The 17,645-nt window shown below is 41.6% G+C and overlaps 1 protein-coding gene across 1 annotated transcript in view; it reads left to right on the top strand.

The window, feature by feature from the left end:
- Positions 1-17,645, top strand: part of NEB (nebulin) — a 100,867-nt gene that overhangs the window by 9,165 nt on the left and 74,057 nt on the right. Inside the window, exons 11-42 of the mRNA XM_066553079.1 lie at positions 350-466; positions 1,104-1,205; positions 1,288-1,395; positions 1,490-1,594; positions 1,998-2,096; positions 2,328-2,432; positions 2,971-3,078; positions 3,572-3,883; positions 4,365-4,571; positions 5,176-5,280; positions 5,402-5,509; positions 5,664-5,975; positions 6,353-6,559; positions 6,842-6,946; positions 7,553-7,660; positions 7,837-8,148; positions 8,341-8,547; positions 8,989-9,093; positions 9,891-9,998; positions 10,958-11,269; positions 11,464-11,667; positions 12,128-12,232; positions 12,574-12,681; positions 13,058-13,369; positions 13,687-13,890; positions 14,243-14,347; positions 14,440-14,547; positions 15,473-15,784; positions 16,108-16,311; positions 16,657-16,761; positions 16,854-16,961; positions 17,128-17,439. Coding sequence (XP_066409176.1) covers positions 350-466; positions 1,104-1,205; positions 1,288-1,395; positions 1,490-1,594; positions 1,998-2,096; positions 2,328-2,432; positions 2,971-3,078; positions 3,572-3,883; positions 4,365-4,571; positions 5,176-5,280; positions 5,402-5,509; positions 5,664-5,975; positions 6,353-6,559; positions 6,842-6,946; positions 7,553-7,660; positions 7,837-8,148; positions 8,341-8,547; positions 8,989-9,093; positions 9,891-9,998; positions 10,958-11,269; positions 11,464-11,667; positions 12,128-12,232; positions 12,574-12,681; positions 13,058-13,369; positions 13,687-13,890; positions 14,243-14,347; positions 14,440-14,547; positions 15,473-15,784; positions 16,108-16,311; positions 16,657-16,761; positions 16,854-16,961; positions 17,128-17,439 — 5,439 coding nt within the window. The remainder of the gene's footprint in view (positions 1-349; positions 467-1,103; positions 1,206-1,287; positions 1,396-1,489; positions 1,595-1,997; positions 2,097-2,327; positions 2,433-2,970; positions 3,079-3,571; positions 3,884-4,364; positions 4,572-5,175; positions 5,281-5,401; positions 5,510-5,663; positions 5,976-6,352; positions 6,560-6,841; positions 6,947-7,552; positions 7,661-7,836; positions 8,149-8,340; positions 8,548-8,988; positions 9,094-9,890; positions 9,999-10,957; positions 11,270-11,463; positions 11,668-12,127; positions 12,233-12,573; positions 12,682-13,057; positions 13,370-13,686; positions 13,891-14,242; positions 14,348-14,439; positions 14,548-15,472; positions 15,785-16,107; positions 16,312-16,656; positions 16,762-16,853; positions 16,962-17,127; positions 17,440-17,645) is intronic.

The following is a 17,645-nucleotide window of genomic DNA, read 5'->3' as shown; positions in this document are numbered from 1 at the left end:
AAGTTTGTGCTGACATTGTTTTGGCAAGACCTTTCATGGTCCTTGGCCACCATAAGTTAAATAACAGGGGCATTTTTCATGGAAAGTTGAAGATTATATCATACAAATTATTCACATCACAGGATGGTTTGGGTGGGAAGGGACCTTAAAGGCCACCCAGTGCCACCCCTGCCATGGCCAGGGACAACTTCCACTGTCCCAGGGTGCTCCAAGTCCCATCCAGCCGTGCCTGGGACACTGCCAGGGATGGGGCAGCCACAGCTGCTCTGGGCAATCACACAGGTTAGTGAGCATTGGGCTTTCAATACTGATTTTTAAAACCTCTTTTTTTTATTTTTATTCTTTCAAGTTCAAATACAGAGCAGACTATGAAAAGAAAAAGGCTATTTCAGATTATAATGTGCTCCCTGCTACAGAGAACCCATTGCTGAAGCAATTAAAAACTGCAGGAAATATTCTGAGTGATGTGAGTATTATCAATGTGCACCTCCATCATTTTCAGTCATGTACCAGAAACCACACTCTGCATTTCTTCACAAAGCTTCTCCTTTGTAGTATTTTTAGTTTTGTAGACCCATATTTGTAATGAGATAGCACCAGCCAGAACAATTCAGGTAAAGAAGGAATTGTCCACAGATGGATGTAGCAACAGCAGTGGCACGTGGATGGCTAATTAGTGGATAGTTCATTTAGGTCCTTGTGGATAATGAATCACAAGAGGACAGTTCTTCCCTGGCTGTTTTAAGGAATTTCAGCTAATAATGGTAATGCATGTGGTGCTTTTATATAATATTTTTATATTATATTCTGGTTATTCACTGTAATGGTCTTCTCAATTACTCTTTTATTTGTATGAGAAGAGATTGAATATTTCTCAGTGTCAGAAGTCCAAAAGCCATTAGCCAGACCTTTCTGTCTTCCCTTACAAACCTAAAAAAAGTTATTTTTGAAAACCACTAGGAATACAGTGCCATCTGTTTCTCAGTCCTGTGAGAAAGCTTTTCTTTGGAACCGTTTCTCTGCTTTACTCTTGTCATTTTTAACGTGGTGGGGGTGACTTGCAGTGAAATCTCCTGCGTGACCTGGTATTATTTGATTTGCAGAAATTATACAAAGAAGCCTATGAACAGTCCAGAGGAAACAGGATGAATTACTGTGAGACACCCAAATTCCAGACTGATGCTGCTCTGAAGAACTTCAGTGACGTAGGTGTTCCACTTGGGGCTTATCCTTCAGTCCTTAACCTCTTGATTCCTTTTGCCTCTCAACTCACGGTTATTTTGGCAGGTTAAATATAAAGATGCATATCAGAAGAATATTTTGGGGCACTACTTGGGCAGCTTTGAGGACCCACATCAAATCCACTGCATGAAGGTTGAAGCTATGAAAAGTGATGTAAGTGTGGCAATCGTTCTGTATTCCCCGTCACTCTGGCAGTCCAGACAAAGCTCAGTTGTGGTTCCTTGCTGAATGTTGCTCTTGTTCCCAGAAAAATTACAAAGCAGATTATGAGGAGGAAAAGACAAAGTGCTACTTCCCTCAGACCATAACTCAAGAGTATGAAGCAATCAAGAAGTTGGAGCAATGTAAAGATGTGAGTACAGGGCAGCAGTTGTTCCCCACAGAAAAATTAATTGAGAGATCCCTGGTAACATCAATGATTCTGATCAGTGATGTTACCAGTTTGGCCTCATTGCCATATGTGATTTTTAAAAAAAAAAAAACAAAACCATCTTCATCTCTATTTTAGGGCCTTTTGTGACATCTAGTGATCAAAACAGATATAGCACAATGCTTTTTATAACATGTAAACCCATAAAATGAGAGCAGTAGTACCAAAATGAAGAGTGAACCTCAAGCATTCACCTGCTTAAATCAATATTTTTTCAAATTAATACCTTAAAAGTACTTAATTTATTAATAATTCTATTTATTTTATCAACACTTGAAAAATACTTTATATGCGATTTCTACAAATATTTTTAATCTTCTTTCAGTACACCTACAAAAAGCATCCTGATCAAACCAAATTCACTTCAGTGACTGACTCTCCAGTACAGAAGCAAGCAGAGATCAACAGCAAACAGCTGAGTGATGTAAGTAAACTTTGGTAACACTCTGACATTCCAAATTTCTGCCCTGTGCCCACCTTCACTTCATCCTCCAGCTTTAAGAGCACTCCTGAAATAATTGTGTAGGTGGCTGTGTGTATTCACAATTTTATTCCAGCAGAACATCACCTGGAAATCAGACTTTTTTAAAATAGTTTTTCAATTCACAGTCTATAAATTGGGCTGCTAAATATCTTCCTTTGTTTTTCTTTGCAGATATTGTATAAATCCAAAGGGGAAGAAATTATTCACAAGTACCACCTCCCTCCTGATGTGCCCCAGTTCATTCAGGCTAGAGTAAATGCCTACAACATCAGTGATGTGAGTACATTTTGAATTTCAACACCATGAAGCTCTCCACTGATGGTATCACTTTTATTGCCTTTGTGATGTTAATTTTTTTGGTGGCATTATCAGCTTTCCAGGAATGAGATAAAAACGAACATCTCTCTTAACAGCCTTGGAATTTTAATAGTCTGGCCAGACTGATAAAAAAGTCCATTTAGGCTGTTTTCTCTAGTTCCTTTGGAGCACAAAGGCTGAGTTTGAAGCTAACAGGAAAAAATTGCTGAAAGTTCAGTCAAATGAAAAAGGGTTTTGCTTAAGAAAGACCAAAAATGCCACTGATAGCGTTGTTCTAAATAAAAAATGTAAAAATGCTTGTGGCATTCATGATCATCTTTGGAGTAGATTTATTTATTGTAATAGAACTGTAGTTTGTGTACAGGTTAACATTTTTCCATGAGATTACATGGACAAAACAGCGCATTTTAATTCCTGTAATAAGAACATGGGCTTAAACTCTTTCTTAGAATTGCTATTCCTGACACTGCAAACTCCTCCCATTTTTTCCTCCAAGGCTAACTACAAAGCAGACTGGAAGAAAACCCTTGCCAAAGGCTATGATCTGAAACCAGATGCCATTCCAATTATTGCTGCTAAAGCTTCTCGGAATATTGCAAGTGATGTAAGTAGGATTTACATCCAGTGGAACACATACCCCTCCTGCATTTCATTATTTATTATTATTTACCTGTGCTGGAGACCTGTATTCCTGCTTTAGCAAAAGGCTACAAGCGACTCTTCATTCCTCTCTTAAACATCCCCAACTGAATATTGGGATATTGGATTGTTTGGTGATTGTTCAGTAATTTATTATTATCATCACAGTCTTAATTAAAAGCTGAATGTCCCTGGGAGCTGCAAGCCTACATCAATGACAATGGTGGGGGAGGGCTTGTAGCTGCAGGTGTGGGTTGAGATATGTACCAGGTGTCAAGGCAAGCTGAAAAATCCAATAGTCCTCTTCATTTTTGACCGAAATGTGCTGTTGTAAACACCAATTACGAGGTTCTAGGTCGAACTGCAGCATTAATACTTTGAAACTCAGTGTTCCAAACCCATCCAGAGTGTGTTTTCCCTTTCCCAAGCGGGTAAAGCTGTTTTTCCTTTGTCTCTAGTACAAGTACAAGGAATCCTATGAGAAAGACAAAGGCAAACAGGTCGGGTACCGCAGCCTGCAGGATGATCCCAAACTTGTTCACTACATGAACGTGGCCAAAATCCAGTCGGATCGGGAATACAAGAAGGATTACGAAGTCACCAAGACCAAATATCACGCTCCTCTGGATATGTTCAGCGTGACAGCTGCCAAGAAGGCCCAGGAAGCGGTGACAAACACTGGCTACAAGCAGCCAATTCACAATTACACCCTCCTGCCTGATGCTGTGAACCTGGAGCTCTCCAAAAATGTGATGCAGCTTCAGAGTGATGTATGTCATCAAGAATCAGCTCCATTTTTAATTCTCGTCATGACTGTGTGACATCATTGATGTTTTAAGGCTAAAAAATGAATTTCTATAATCCAATATATATTATATTGGATTAACAGTGGGTTGGGATGCAAGTGACTGGTCTGGAGCCATTTATTTTCCAAACATTATCCGAATTATGTGCAGCTATTAAGTTCTAGGAAACTTACCTAGCATGTAATCACTTTTTTAATATCTATCCATATTTGGCATATTCCCAGAAAATGAGCATGTTTTACTAACTGATGTATTTTTGTAGTAAGATTTTAATTACTGTGATTTTATTTAAGTACTGACTCTATCATACTTAAATTTTAATTAAATCTAAATTGCCCCTCAAAAAATGAATGTCCAGGGGAAGTTTTAAGGCTTTACCTGTTTTATGTGCATAGACACTCATTTATCTTGCCTTGCTGTGTTTTTCTTTTTTATTTTTGAAAAGAATCTGTACAAATCTGACTTCAATAACTGGCTGAGAGGAGTTGGCTGGGTCCCAATTCAGTCACTGGATGTAGAAAAGGCCAAGAAAGCCACGGAGATTCTCAGTGAGAAGAAATACCGCCAGCATCCCGACCAGCTCAAGTTCTCCATCCCCACAGATGCCATGGACCAAGTGCTGGCAAAGCAAAATGCCAAGACCATGAACAAGGTGGGAAGTTGTTGGATTGACCCAAAGTTTGGGTCTTTGTCCTGTAAAGTTGTGGGGCAAGGTGCATTCCCACTGCTAAGGGAATATAATAACTAAGGGAGTTTCATTTTCTGTTTCTAAGGATTAAAGAATTCTTCTCCAGATTTAGAGTGCTTTGATAATCCTTTTTCTGTAGGACTTATTTACTATAAGCGAACTGCAGAAAACCTGGAATTCTGTTCATTTTGTACAAGTTTCCCGGAAAGTGGAGTTTTTTGCTCTTGTCTCTAATTATCCAGGACACCACTGATCCTTATTCTTTGTTTTCCATGGAAAGAATGTCTGTGAAAATGCATTCTGCTTCCCATAAATGCAGGGAAAAACACAGATTGGAAATTTCCAGCTTCAATATTTATTAATTATCAAAACATACTTTGCAAATTTCTTACAATATTAAAGAAAGGAGGAAGATAATGTTGGTCCTCAGCAGCTCTGTGAAGGCTATTTCTGGTGTTAATAAAATTTCTAGGAAATACTATTTATTGCAAACAAGCAGAACAAAAGCAAACTCTTATTTTATGAGTTCAGTACCTTTTCAGTGCTAACAATTCCTTTGTAATTGCAGAGGCTGTACACAGATAAGTGGAACAAAGAGAAGACCAGCATTCATGTGATGCCAGACACCCCAGAAATCCTGCAGTGCAAAGTGAACCAGATGACCATGAGTGATGTGAGTTGCTGTGCTCACCGTGGGCCTCCAGTGCCTCGCTGTCATTTTAATGTCTCATTTGAAAATATTTAACTTCAGAGTTCTGCCTTCATGACACCTGTTCTCTTTCATCTGAACTTAGAAACTTTACAAATCTGGATGGGAGGAGGACAAGAAGAAGGGTTATGACTTGCAGCCAGATGCAATTCCAATAAAAGCAGCCAAGAGCTCCAGGGACATTGCGAGCGATGTGAGTCTGGTTGTGTCATACCATTCCATGACTGTATTTAAATTTGATGACTGAACCTGAGATCTTGTCATCTGTTTTTTTCAGTGATAAAACAGAGCTTGATGTTTCATTTTTTAACGGATGCTTTTGCTGTTCTTTCTCTTTCCTGTCTCAGTATAAATACAAACTGGCCTACGAGAAGGCCAAAGGGAAGCACATCGGCTTCCGCAGCCTGGAGGACGACCCCAAGCTGGTACACTTCATGCAGGTGGCCAAGATGCAGTCTGACAGGGAGTACAAAAAGGGTTATGAGAAGGCCAAGACTAACTTCCACACTCCAGTTGACATGGTCAGTGTGGTGGCAGCCAAGAAAGCTCAGGAAGTGGCTACAAATGCAAACTACAAGAACTTAATCCACACCTACAATGTGCTGCCAGATGCTATGAGCATTGAATTGGCCAAAAACATGATGCAGTTACAAAGTGATGTAAGTAAGAGGTTCTTCAGCCTCTGCATTGTGTAGAAAGATGCTTAGTTTATGAAAAAACACTGTAAGATAAATAGTATTATTTTGTTAGTGAAATTAGGCCAGGTGTCTATGAAAATGTAGTAAATTATACAAGTTTTTCAACAATTACAGCAGTTTTATTTTTCCTAGTCTCTGAAATATTTCATTAGTGAATTTGAGCTTAGAAATAAGCAATTTTATGAATATTTCCTCCACCAGGCTCTTCAGAAGCAATAGTTATGTCCAGACCAAGACAGGAAAAGCTTCACTTTTCCTTAATACATTTTATCTTCTACTTCCAAATTTATGAACTATTTTATGCTTCATACTGGTTTTTATCTACTTTCTGCGTGCAGAATCAATACAAAGCAGAGTATGATGAAACTATGAAGGGCGTTGGGTGGCTCCCACTGGGTTCTCTGGAAGCTGAGAAGAACAAAAAAGCCATGGAAATTGTGAGTGAGAAGAAATATCGCCAGCATCCAGACAAGTTGAAGTACTCTGTTCCTATGGATTCCATGAACATGGTCTTGGCTTTAAATAATGCCAAAATCATGGATGAGGTAAGAAAGTGCTCATCAGAATTCATTTCAGAAGTGGGCAACAATCTACATGTGATTTAATAGTCAACGCTATTGTACGCAGAGCTGCAGAAAATATGGTTTTATTTTGTAGCTAATGTATGTGCTTAAAGTGCTAAAATAAAAAGATAAATGTTGCTCTGGTGGTAGTAACACATCATTGTCAAGGCAGTTTGGATTTCAAGTGGAAAATAGTATTTTAAATTGTTTTATTTAATAATAACAACAGGTGTTGAGATCTCTAATTTATTTTTATCCTTCCAGCACAAGTACAAACAAGCCTGGGAAGAAGACAAAAAGAAAATTCACATCACCCCAGATATTCCACAGATTGTTTTAGCAAAAGCAAATGCATTCAATTTAAGTGAAGTGAGTATTGTTTGTATGTAGGGCTGTGACCTTGCTCTTATTTTTTTTATTAGGAATAAGTGAGATAAGATCATGCAAAATCTCACCTTGCTAACCTGTAGTAATTTTACAAAACCTATTAATTTTCCTTTTCCCTGCTTCCTTCCCCAAAATTAGATACCCAGAATTGCCAAGAAAAAGCCATGTTTACAGTCAGGTTGTGAAGTGTTCATGCAGACCATTAAAATTTAACAGTTGCTAACAAAATACAGTAGACTTCCAGTACTGTTCATGTTTGTTGCTGTATTTATTATTTTATTATTGATTATTCTTTTTCCCCATGCACAAAGTTTTGTAAAACGTTCAAAATGTAGGTAGCACCTGTATTTTTGGTAAAAGATGACATTATGCACTGGTTTTAGTAAACACTTGTTAAATCTGCATATGCTAAATAAAGTATTGCTTGTAATTATGCACATCTGCAATGTGGGCAGAAATAGACATTTTAAACTCTTTTTATTTTTTAAGAAGACATCCTCATAGGTGTAACTTTTTCACCAATATTTAGCATGTGGGAAACACGTAAATTTTTGCTTTTTTAAAAGATGCTTATTTTTCCTGTTGCAGAAAATGTACAGATCTTCATTTGAAGAAACCAGGAAGAAAGGATATGATCTCAGGGCTGATGCTATTCCTGTCAAAGCTGCCAAAGCTTCCAGGGATATTGCCAGTGATGTAAGTTCCACAATCCCAGGGTGCTCCAACTGGCCTTGGTTACTTCCAGGGGTCCAGGGGCAGCCACAGCTTCTCTGGGCCCCCTGTGCCAGGGCCTCAGCATCCTCATAAGGAAGAATTTTTTCCTTAATTTCAACTCTAAATGGATCAAAGTCTCACTTTCTGTTCTCTTCCAGTATAAATACAAAATAGGGTATGAAAAAGACAAGGGGAAACTCGTTGGCTTCCGCAGCCTCCAGGATGATCCCAAACTCGTCCATTGCATGCAAGTGGCCAAGATGCAGTCGGACAGGGAGTACAAGAAGGCCTATGAGGCGAGCAAGACTCATTACCAGACACCTTCTGATGCCCTCAGCGTGGTGGCAGCCAAGGAGGCCCAGGACCGTGTCACCAACACCAACTACAAACGCCTGATCCACCAGTACATGCTCCTGCCAGATGCAATGAGTCTGGAGCTGTACAGAAACATGAATCAGATCCAAAGCGATGTAAGTTTTCTACTTGTGACTTTTGTTTTCACATTGTGGCTGCAGTTTGGAAAGGACAGGATTATTTTTTATGAGCTGTCTCCTTTTTGTGGCTTTTGTTTTTCCATCACGGCAGTGTTTTGGAAAGAACTGGTTTATTCTGTATGAGCTGATTGTACATTGTCAACTTTGCTTTTGTGTCCTGTTTGGCAGAATGAGTACAAGCAGGATTACAAGGAGTGGTTCAGGGGGATTGGTTGGAGTCCCATTGGTTCTCTGGATGTGGAGAAGTCCAAGAAAGCCACGGAGATTGCGAGCGATCGGAAGTACCGCCAGCACCCCAGCATGTTCCCCTTCACCAAACAGAACGATGCCATGGACCTGGTCCTGGCCAAGCAAAATGCAAATATCATGAACAAAGTGAGTATTTAGGGGAAAAGCCAGGCAAGGCATTCACATCTCATCCATTCCAATAATCACTCTGTAAATCTCTGTCACACCTATAAGTGGCAGCGTTCCTCTGGGAAAAACGACTGTCACAGGTTCCTCTTTTTTCATCTTTTTTTCTCAATGAAGCAGCTTTGCTTAAAGAAATCTTTTCTCATTTTTCTCAAACCTCTATTCCTCCCATTCTTACATAAAAATGACTGGTCCTGAAAATCTTGATAGTTTGGTTTCATTAGAAGAAAGACTGGACAATAATTCAGCTGATTTTGGATTAGATCATTAATTCATAAAATAAATCTGAGTCAGCACCTTCGCCTTTTTACTCATCCATATCCAAATGGAAAGGTGAAAACCCTGGAAGAACCATCTTTTGTCATTTATATTAACACATCTGATGTAACTTTCTGTCCATAGCATGCTTATACTGAAGCCTGGGAGAAGGATAAAACTCAGGTCCATGTGATGCCAGACACACCAGATATTCTACAGGCCAAACAGAACAAGACAAACTACAGTCAGGTAGAGTATTTTGATACATCTTATCAACATTTTAAATTAATATCTACTGGTGATTTAAGAACACAGGCAAGAATTTTATGTGGGTAATATTTTCAGAGTTAAATAAGTACCAGCTTCAGGCTAGCAAACTAACAGACTAAATTGCATTTTAAAGTGTGGAGAATATAAGTCCTGCTTTTGAAGTCTGGAAGTACATAGTCCATACTCTATGCTTTGCATAGAATTCAGTCATGTTAAAAATTCTTTACTATAAAATTACAAGTTAATTTTGTATATTTTTAACCTAACCTATGGGAAGTAGATGCAGTGATTCCAGCTTTTCTCTCTGCTTTCAGATAGGAGAAAGTGACAATTTTGCCAGTAGAAAACACTCAGGTTTTGCTTTGCTCAGAGGCAAATCTTTGACTTAAGAATGCCTGTAATTAAAAAAATCAACTGTGCACAAACTGATTTGACTGTTAAATGGCTTCATGAAAACCTTATAATAATTTTGTTAAGCCAATCAAAAAGTGTTCAGTTATCTCAGATGTATGTGTCTCAAATTTTCTAGATGGGTTTCAAATCAGGATTAGCTATAGTAGGAAGCTGAATAGTGAAAAAACTATTTAGTCCCTCTCCTAAGCCTTGGAAGACCAGTATTCCCTGTTTATCAGTTTCCTATTTCTCAGTTCCTGTTCTAGCAGCCCTTCTCTCATAACTGAAGCCGGTGAGGTGACCAGAATTTGGATCATTAGTGTATCTAAATAGCAGGTGACATACATATTACTGGTTTTAATTAATATTGTTTTCAATTTTAGAAACTCTACAAGCTTGGCTGGGAGGAAATGATAAAGAAAGGCTATGACCTCACACCTGAAGCCATGTCAGTGAAAGCTGCCAAAGCTTCAAGGGACATTGCAAGTGATGTAAGCAGCATTTTAACTCAGTGTGACATGCACTGACCTGGTGATTATAACCTACAGGGTCACAGTAAATTGAGATACACCTTTCTGCTAAGGTGTGGCTTGGAGTCAAAAACAACAGTACTGACAAAACTCCTTCCTGAGCTGTTTTTATCCAGTTTAACAAGGGTTAATGGCATCTTAACAAGTTCAAAGTTTGGTCCATTCATGGCTGGTCATAAAAAGGAAGGAGTTTTATTCTCTTTGGGCTGCTTCGTTTTCAGAGCAGCAGCAAATTTGGTCCAGGTAGCTGAGCCCAGTGCCTATCCAGAGAAATCCTCATTACATGTCTGAAACAGATGTGATGACACACAGACTGCTGTTACCGTAACTTGGTACAAATACAACTTCTGCATTTCTTTTATTTTTATGGATAGAGAATTTATTAATTCTCCGTATAATAAAGAAGAGATTTTATTAATCATTGGGAAATGTTTCCTGTGCTTAGGTATCTTTGTATTTCATAATTTTTCATTGTTGATGATGTTACTCATCAAAATATTTCAGTGTGTCAGTGTTAGGGAGTTCTGAGTCAGATGGCACTGGAGACCATTCCTATTGCCACGCTCTCTCCCTTTCCAAGGACTCTCTCTTTCCCAGGGAGAGTATTCACTGACACCAAGTCATGCACATAAGTCAAGGGCCTGCTGAAACTTCACATGAGGTGCCATAACAAGTTGCTCATTTGCAGAATCACAAAATGGTTTGGGTTGGAAGGGACGTTAAGGATTATTCAGTTCCACCCTTTCTGTGGGCAGGGCCACGCTCCGCTATCTCAGGTTGCTCCAAGCCCCACCCAACCTGGCCTTGGACACTTCCAGGGGTAATTTCATGAGGAACATTAAGATGAGGGAATACATGGGGGTTTTGTCACTTACACGTTTGTCACTGTGGTTTGAGTGGTGCCACCTTTGCCATTGCAGTTCAAGTACAAAGAAGGATACCGCAAGCAGCAGGGACATCACATCGGGTTCCGCAGCCTGCAGGATGACCCCAAGATGTTGTGGTCCATGCAAGTAGCTAAAATGCAGAGTGACAGGGAGTACAAGAAAGACTTTGAAAAGTGGAAGACCAAGTTCAATATGCCTGTGGATATGCTGGGCTTTCTTCTGGCCAAGAAGTGTCAGGAGCTGGTCAGTGATGTGGACTACAAACACATACTGCACCGCTGGACTTGTCTGCCAGACCAGGTCGATGTCACCGAGGCAAGGAGGGTCAACGAGCTGCAGAGTGATGTAAGCTCCCTCTGGGTTTAATTCACTTATTTCCATGGAAAATAATTACTGCTGATTGGAAAGTATCTTTGATGACTTGCTTTTGATATCAGTATAGATCAGATTGGAGCTAAACTGCCAGTTAGACTTTTCATAGGGTTTAATCAATGAACAGTGAAATAATCTGCTGTGGTTTTGATTTCCACCCTTAACAGAACCTGTATAAGTCAGATCTGCAGTGGCTCAGAGGCATTGGATGGAGTCCTTTGGGATCTCTGGAAGCTGAAAAGAACAAGAAAGCTTCTGAAATATTGAGTGACAAGAAGTACAGGCAGCACCCAGACACGATTAAGTTCACAAGTATCCCAGATGCCATGGATGTTGTTTTGGCAAAATCTAATGCCAAAAATAGGAGTGATGTAAGTTGCCTCTAGAGACAGAACGTGGGATTCAATAAATGAATATGTTAATATACATTTTAAAAAGGATCTCTGGTTCAGAACATGCACTTAAAATATCCAGATAGCAGGTGTTTATAGTCAGGGCCTCACAGCTCTTCGGACCTTGTTCAGAAGGTGGAGATCTGGAGTGCTGATAATTTACTCAGTATAACTGCAAATAAGACCTCTAGTAAGCAGTAGGTAAATATATTGTTTTAATGCTGTTTCCATGGCATTCCATGGATGTAAAGAAGAAAAAAATGTTGTATATCAGTAAGAAGTCATTGTGTTATTTGATTTTACTATATTATTTTGTTTACATTCCTAATTCTTGCTTAGTATGTCTTTTCTTTGCTAATTTAGAGAAAAGGTGAACTGAAATTACTGCTGTGCAAGTGAAACTTGGATCAGACCAGGTTTTTATTTGTTTCTCTTTCAGATACTCTACAGGGAAGCTTGGAACAAGGACAAGACTAAGGTTCACATCATGCCTGATACTCCTGAAATTTTGTTGGCGAAATCAAACTTGATTAACACAAGTGATGTAAGTTTGCATTTGAAACTGGATATAGAGAATCGCAGAGTTGTATTACTCGCCTCTACAGAAAGCTCTGGGAATAATTCAGATTAATATATTTGCTAAAAGAAAATTTTGATCTTCAATGAAACAATCAGAAGACATTTAAATTGTAATTTTAAAATATTGTATATCCAAGGGCACAAAATACCTGTCATTAATAGAAAGGTATGGAGTTTAATTTAATTAAGTAAACTGTGTTTGGAAACCCATGTTTTCTCTTCAATAGTCAGAGGTGGAAGGTTGTAGCATTGAAAAACTCTAGAGAGTTTTATCTGCATTAATTCCTTTGAATCTTTTTCTAACAGAAACTTTACAAGGTAGGATATGAAGAGCTGAAGAAGAAAGGCTATGACCTCCCTCCTGATGCCATCCCCCTCCAGGCAGCCAAGGCATCCCGAGACATAGCCAGCGAGGTGAGTCTGCAGAGGGAAAATCATAGTGGGGCACAGAGGGGGCACATAATCTTGGAAAAAAGTAGTTTCTATTTAACAGGAGGAGATATGTAAAATTTTAACACTGTTGTGTTGCTGCCCGCCTCAAAGCTTGTATAATTCTAAATGCTGTAAAGCTAATTAAATAAAATAAAATAATACGAAGATGATAGTATATAGCCATGAAGAATCCCACAATATCTACTAGACATTATAACAAATGCTAAAAACTTTGGGAAAAAACAGAAGCAAGTTAAAATGTGTTAGATTCAAAACGAAGAACTACTGTATTAACAACAGAGAAACTGAAATGGCAGCTTGGAAAGAAGTGTTAATTGTTGTTTCTGTGTTCAATTAGTACAAATACAAAACCGCATACAGAAAACAGCTGGGCCACCACATTGGGGCCAGGAACATCGAGGATGACCCCAAGATGATGTGGTCGATGCACGTGGCCAAGATCCAGAGTGACAGGGAGTACAAGAAGGACTTTGAGAAGTTCAAGACAAGGTTCAGCAGCCCCGTGGACATGCTGGGCGTGGTGTTGGCCAAGAAATGCCAGGAGCTGGTCAGTGATGTCGATTACCGGCACCCTCTGCACCGCTGGACGTGCCTGCCGGACCAAAACGATGTTGTCCATGCCAAGACAGTGTACGACCTGCAGAGTGATGTGAGTTGTTCCTTACTGGCTGTGTGTCAGCCTTGGGTTGTCTGTCCTGGGTTCTGTTCTAGTTTTGAAGGAGGGGTCTGTGTGGCAGGGAAAGGGCAATGGAGTCAAATTTTTTCTTATGGAGAACCAGCAATTGGGAAAGACAAATGCTGAGGGCAGTGGAGAGCCACAGGGGATGGGTCCAAACGCTGAATGGGTGTCTGGTGGGTTGATCCAGTGGAATGTGCTCCATTCAGGAGAACATCCATTGGTAGGAGTTGGGATTTCTTGGAGTGAGGAGGTTGCTGAGCTGGGTTTTTCCCTTCCTGTCCTTCCAGAATGTGTACAAGTCTGACCTGCAGTGGCTGAGGGGCATTGGCTGGTCCCCAATTGGATCACTGGACGTTGAGAAGAACAAGAGGGCGAGCGAGATCCTGAGTGACAAGAAGTATCGTCAGCACCCAGACACCCTCAAATTCACCAGCCTTCCTGACTCGATGCCCATGGTGCTGGCAAAGCACAACTCCAAAATCATGGACCAAGTGAGTTTTCTTTGTGTTTGCATCCTGAAGGCCAAGAGCACCTTCCTTTCCCAGGATGTTGTTCTATGCCCTTCCATGGCCTGGGTTCTTCAATGGGATGCTGCATCCTCTTGCCTCAGGGATTTATGTTCCTTGTTTGAGATAAAACTTTCTTTTTCTTTGTGGTTGGAGCAATAATGGGGTACAGTGTGGAAAATGGTGAAGTATTAGAAAGGTTTGGGGAAAGAGCAGGAGTTTCTGGGTCAGTGCAAAGTACAGGCCCCTTCCTTTGGTTTGTGGACCTGATTTTCTCATTGAATTTGTTTCCCTAAACCTGTGTGTTCTTATCTCCCTCTGTGCTCCTTGTTGCCAGCGCTCGTACATCTCAGCCTGGGAGAAGGACAAAACCAGCATTCACATCATGCCGGACACCCCTGGGATCCTGCTGGCGCAGCAGAACAAAGTGAACTTCAGTGAGGTGGGTGGCTGTTGGGGGTGCAGTGTCCATCCCTAGTTGCTGCCATGTCCGGGCAGCAGAGTTGTCTGAGGGCCTGGTGGTGTCTGTTCCAGAAACTGTACAAGCAGGCGATGGAGGAGGAGAAGAAGAAGGGCTACGACATGCGGGCAGATGCCATTCCCATCAAATCTGCCAAAGCTTCCCGGGACATCGCCAGTGATGTGAGTGCACAGCAGCCCTTGTGGCACACACTGCCACACGGGTGCCACGTGCTGGCATTTGAACTCAGGGTTTGCAACTGAGCCAAATGGAGGCAACAAATCCATTACCTGTCCTGCCCTTCAGTTGCCCATCAAAGTTTTTGTTCACACTGTCCACCTATAGCTGTCCCTGCAAGTTATGGATGTGCACTGTTGCAAGGGAAGGTCTAGGTCGTGTGGAAGAGTAGCTGTGGGAGTTGGGTGATGGCTATAGCTCAAAGCAGGGTTCCCCCTGGGCTTGTGAGTGCATCTCTTTGTGCAACAGCCTGGAGTTCTGAGGTGTTGGGCTGCCCTCAGCACTGCACGACTGCATGGCCCTGACTTTGCAGCTACACAGCTGAGCTGTGCATGAGGAAAGAAAACCCAAACCAAGTTTTCATTCAAAAATAAAAGCTGTTGAAAAAGCATAATTTTTTGTTTTCTTAGGTATTAATAGAAAATTGCATTGCTGTATGTGTTTGCTGTCTTTATTTAATTTTCCCAGAAGTCTCTATGTAGTTACATTTTATTCCCTCAGTAGTTTGAGTAAGACCTGATTTGGCCATTGTGCATGAAGATCAGTAAATGATTCTTTATGAAGGGGGTATTATACTTCAGGTTTTTGGTATAGCTTTCATGATTTAGAGAGTTTTCTTCCTCTCAGTTACTGACCAGTAGCTCTAAATATATCTGCCAGGGAGAAACTTGGAAAATGTGAGTTTGATCAGAAGGATGTTGTGTGGATTCTTTTCTAGCTGTACACTGTAGGTCATCAGCTGAACACTTTCACATTCTAAACTATCTGTGGTTTCAGCTGATAAATTGGCTGGAGGTGATGCCACAGGGGTGGCTAGGAATGTGAAAAAACCTAAAATAATACTCAATGAATACTGTTGTTTTCCTGCAGTACAAGTACAAGGAAGGGTATCGGAAGCAGCTGGGCCACCACATTGGGGCCAGGAACATCGAGGATGACCCCAAGATGATGTGGTCAATGCACGTGGCCAAGATCCAGAGTGACAGGGAGTACAAGAAAGCCTTTGAGAAGTCCAAAACGCACTTCAGCAGCCCCGTGGACATGCTGGGCGTGGTGTTGGCCAAGAAATGCCAGGAGCTGGTCAGTGATGTCGATTACCGGCACCCTCTGCACCGCTGGACGTGCCTGCCGGACCAGAACGATGTTGTCCATGCCAAGACAGTGTACGACCTGCAGAGTGATGTGAGTTGTTCCTTATTGGCTGTGTGTCAGCCTTGGGTTGTCTGTCCTGGGTTCTGTTCTAGTTTTGAAGGAGGTGTCTGTGTGTCAGGGGATGGGTAACAGATTGAAATCTTTATCTTCTGAAGAACCAAGAGTTGGCAAGTCTTGGGTGCAGGTGAAAATTGTATGAAGAGCCCTAGGAGATGGGTACCGCCACTGAATGGGTGGCTGGTGGGTTGACCCAGTGGAACGTGTTCCATTAAGTGGAGCTTCCCATGGTAGAAGATGAGGTTACTTGGAGTGAGGAGGTTGCTGAGCAGTTTTTTCCTCTCCTGTCCTTCCAGAATGTGTACAAGTCTGACCTGCAGTGGCTGAGGGGCATTGGCTGGTCCCCAATTGGATCACTGGACGTTGAGAAGAACAAGAGGGCGAGCGAGATCCTGAGTGACAAGAAGTATCGTCAGCACCCAGACACCCTCAAATTCACCAGCCTTCCTGACTCGATGCCCATGGTGCTGGCAAAGCACAACTCCAAAATCATGGACCAAGTGAGTTTTCTTTGTGTTTGCATCTTGAAGAAAATGAGCATCTTCCTTTCCCAGCATGTTGTTCTATGTCCTCCCAAAGACTGGGTTCTTCAAGGAGGATATTGCATCCTCTTACCTTAAGGATTTATGTTCCTTGATTGAGATAAAACTCTCTTTTGGAGCTCTATTGAGGTACAGTGTGGAAAAGAAAAGATTGAAGCATTAGAAAGGTTTGAGAAAAGGGCAGGAGTTTCTGGGTCAGTGCAAAGTACAGGCCCCTTCCTTTGGTTCGTGGACCTGATTTGCTCATTGAATTTGTTTCCCTAAACCGGTGTGCTCTTGTTTCCTCTTGTCCTCCTTTCCCAGCGCTCGTACATCTCAGCCTGGGAGAAGGACAAAACCAGCATTCACATCATGCCGGACACCCCTGGGATCCTGCTGGCGCAGCAGAACAAAGTGAACTTCAGTGAGGTGGGTGGCTGTTGGGGGTGCAGTGTCCATCCCTAGTTGCTGCCATGTCCAGGCAGCAGCATTGTCTGAGGGCCTGGTGGTGTCTGTTCCAGAAACTGTACAAGCAGGCGATGGAGGAGGAGAAGAAGAAGGGCTACGACATGCGGGCAGATGCCATTCCCATCAAGTCTGCCAAAGCTTCCCGGGACATCGCCAGTGATGTGAGTGCACAGCAGCCCTCATGGCACACACTGCAGCTGAATCCTTTCTTTCTTTAAGATCTCTGTGGCTTCAGCTGCTGTATTTTCTGGAGGTGGTACTGGTAGGGTCTTGGCCACATAAAAACCCCTACACTAACACTCAGTGAACATTTTTTTGTTCTTTTAGTACAAGTACAAGGAAGGGTATCGGAAGCAGCTGGGCCACCACATTGGGGCCAGGAACATCGAGGATGACCCCAAGATGATGTGGTCGATGCACGTGGCCAAGATCCAGAGTGACAGGGAGTACAAGAAGGACTTTGAGAAGTTCAAGACAAGGTTCAGCAGCCCCGTGGACATGCTGGGCGTGGTGTTGGCCAAGAAATGCCAGGAGCTGGTGAGCGACGCTGACTACCGGCACCCTCTGCACCGCTGGACGTGCCTGCCGGACCAGAACGATGTTGTCCATGCCAAGACAGTGTACGACCTGCAGAGTGATGTGAGTTGTTCTTTACTGGTTGTGTTGCAACCACAAGTCTCTCTTGTGTTCTGTACCTCTACTGGAAGAGGTCCTTGTGGGAATAATAATTTTTGGCTGATTCTGAGGGACTGATATTGTGTTGTGGCACTTATTGACGTGGACAGTCAGTGATCATGTTTCTGTGGAGTCATGCTTCATGGCCACAGAAGAATCCTTTCTTGCCA

The sequence above is a fragment of the Molothrus aeneus genome, chromosome 7 (genome assembly GCF_037042795.1).
Source record: "Molothrus aeneus isolate 106 chromosome 7, BPBGC_Maene_1.0, whole genome shotgun sequence".
NCBI lineage: Eukaryota > Metazoa > Chordata > Aves > Passeriformes > Icteridae > Molothrus > Molothrus aeneus.
The sequence above is the reverse complement of the archived record's forward strand: the minus strand, read 5'-3'. Positions and strand labels throughout refer to the sequence as shown.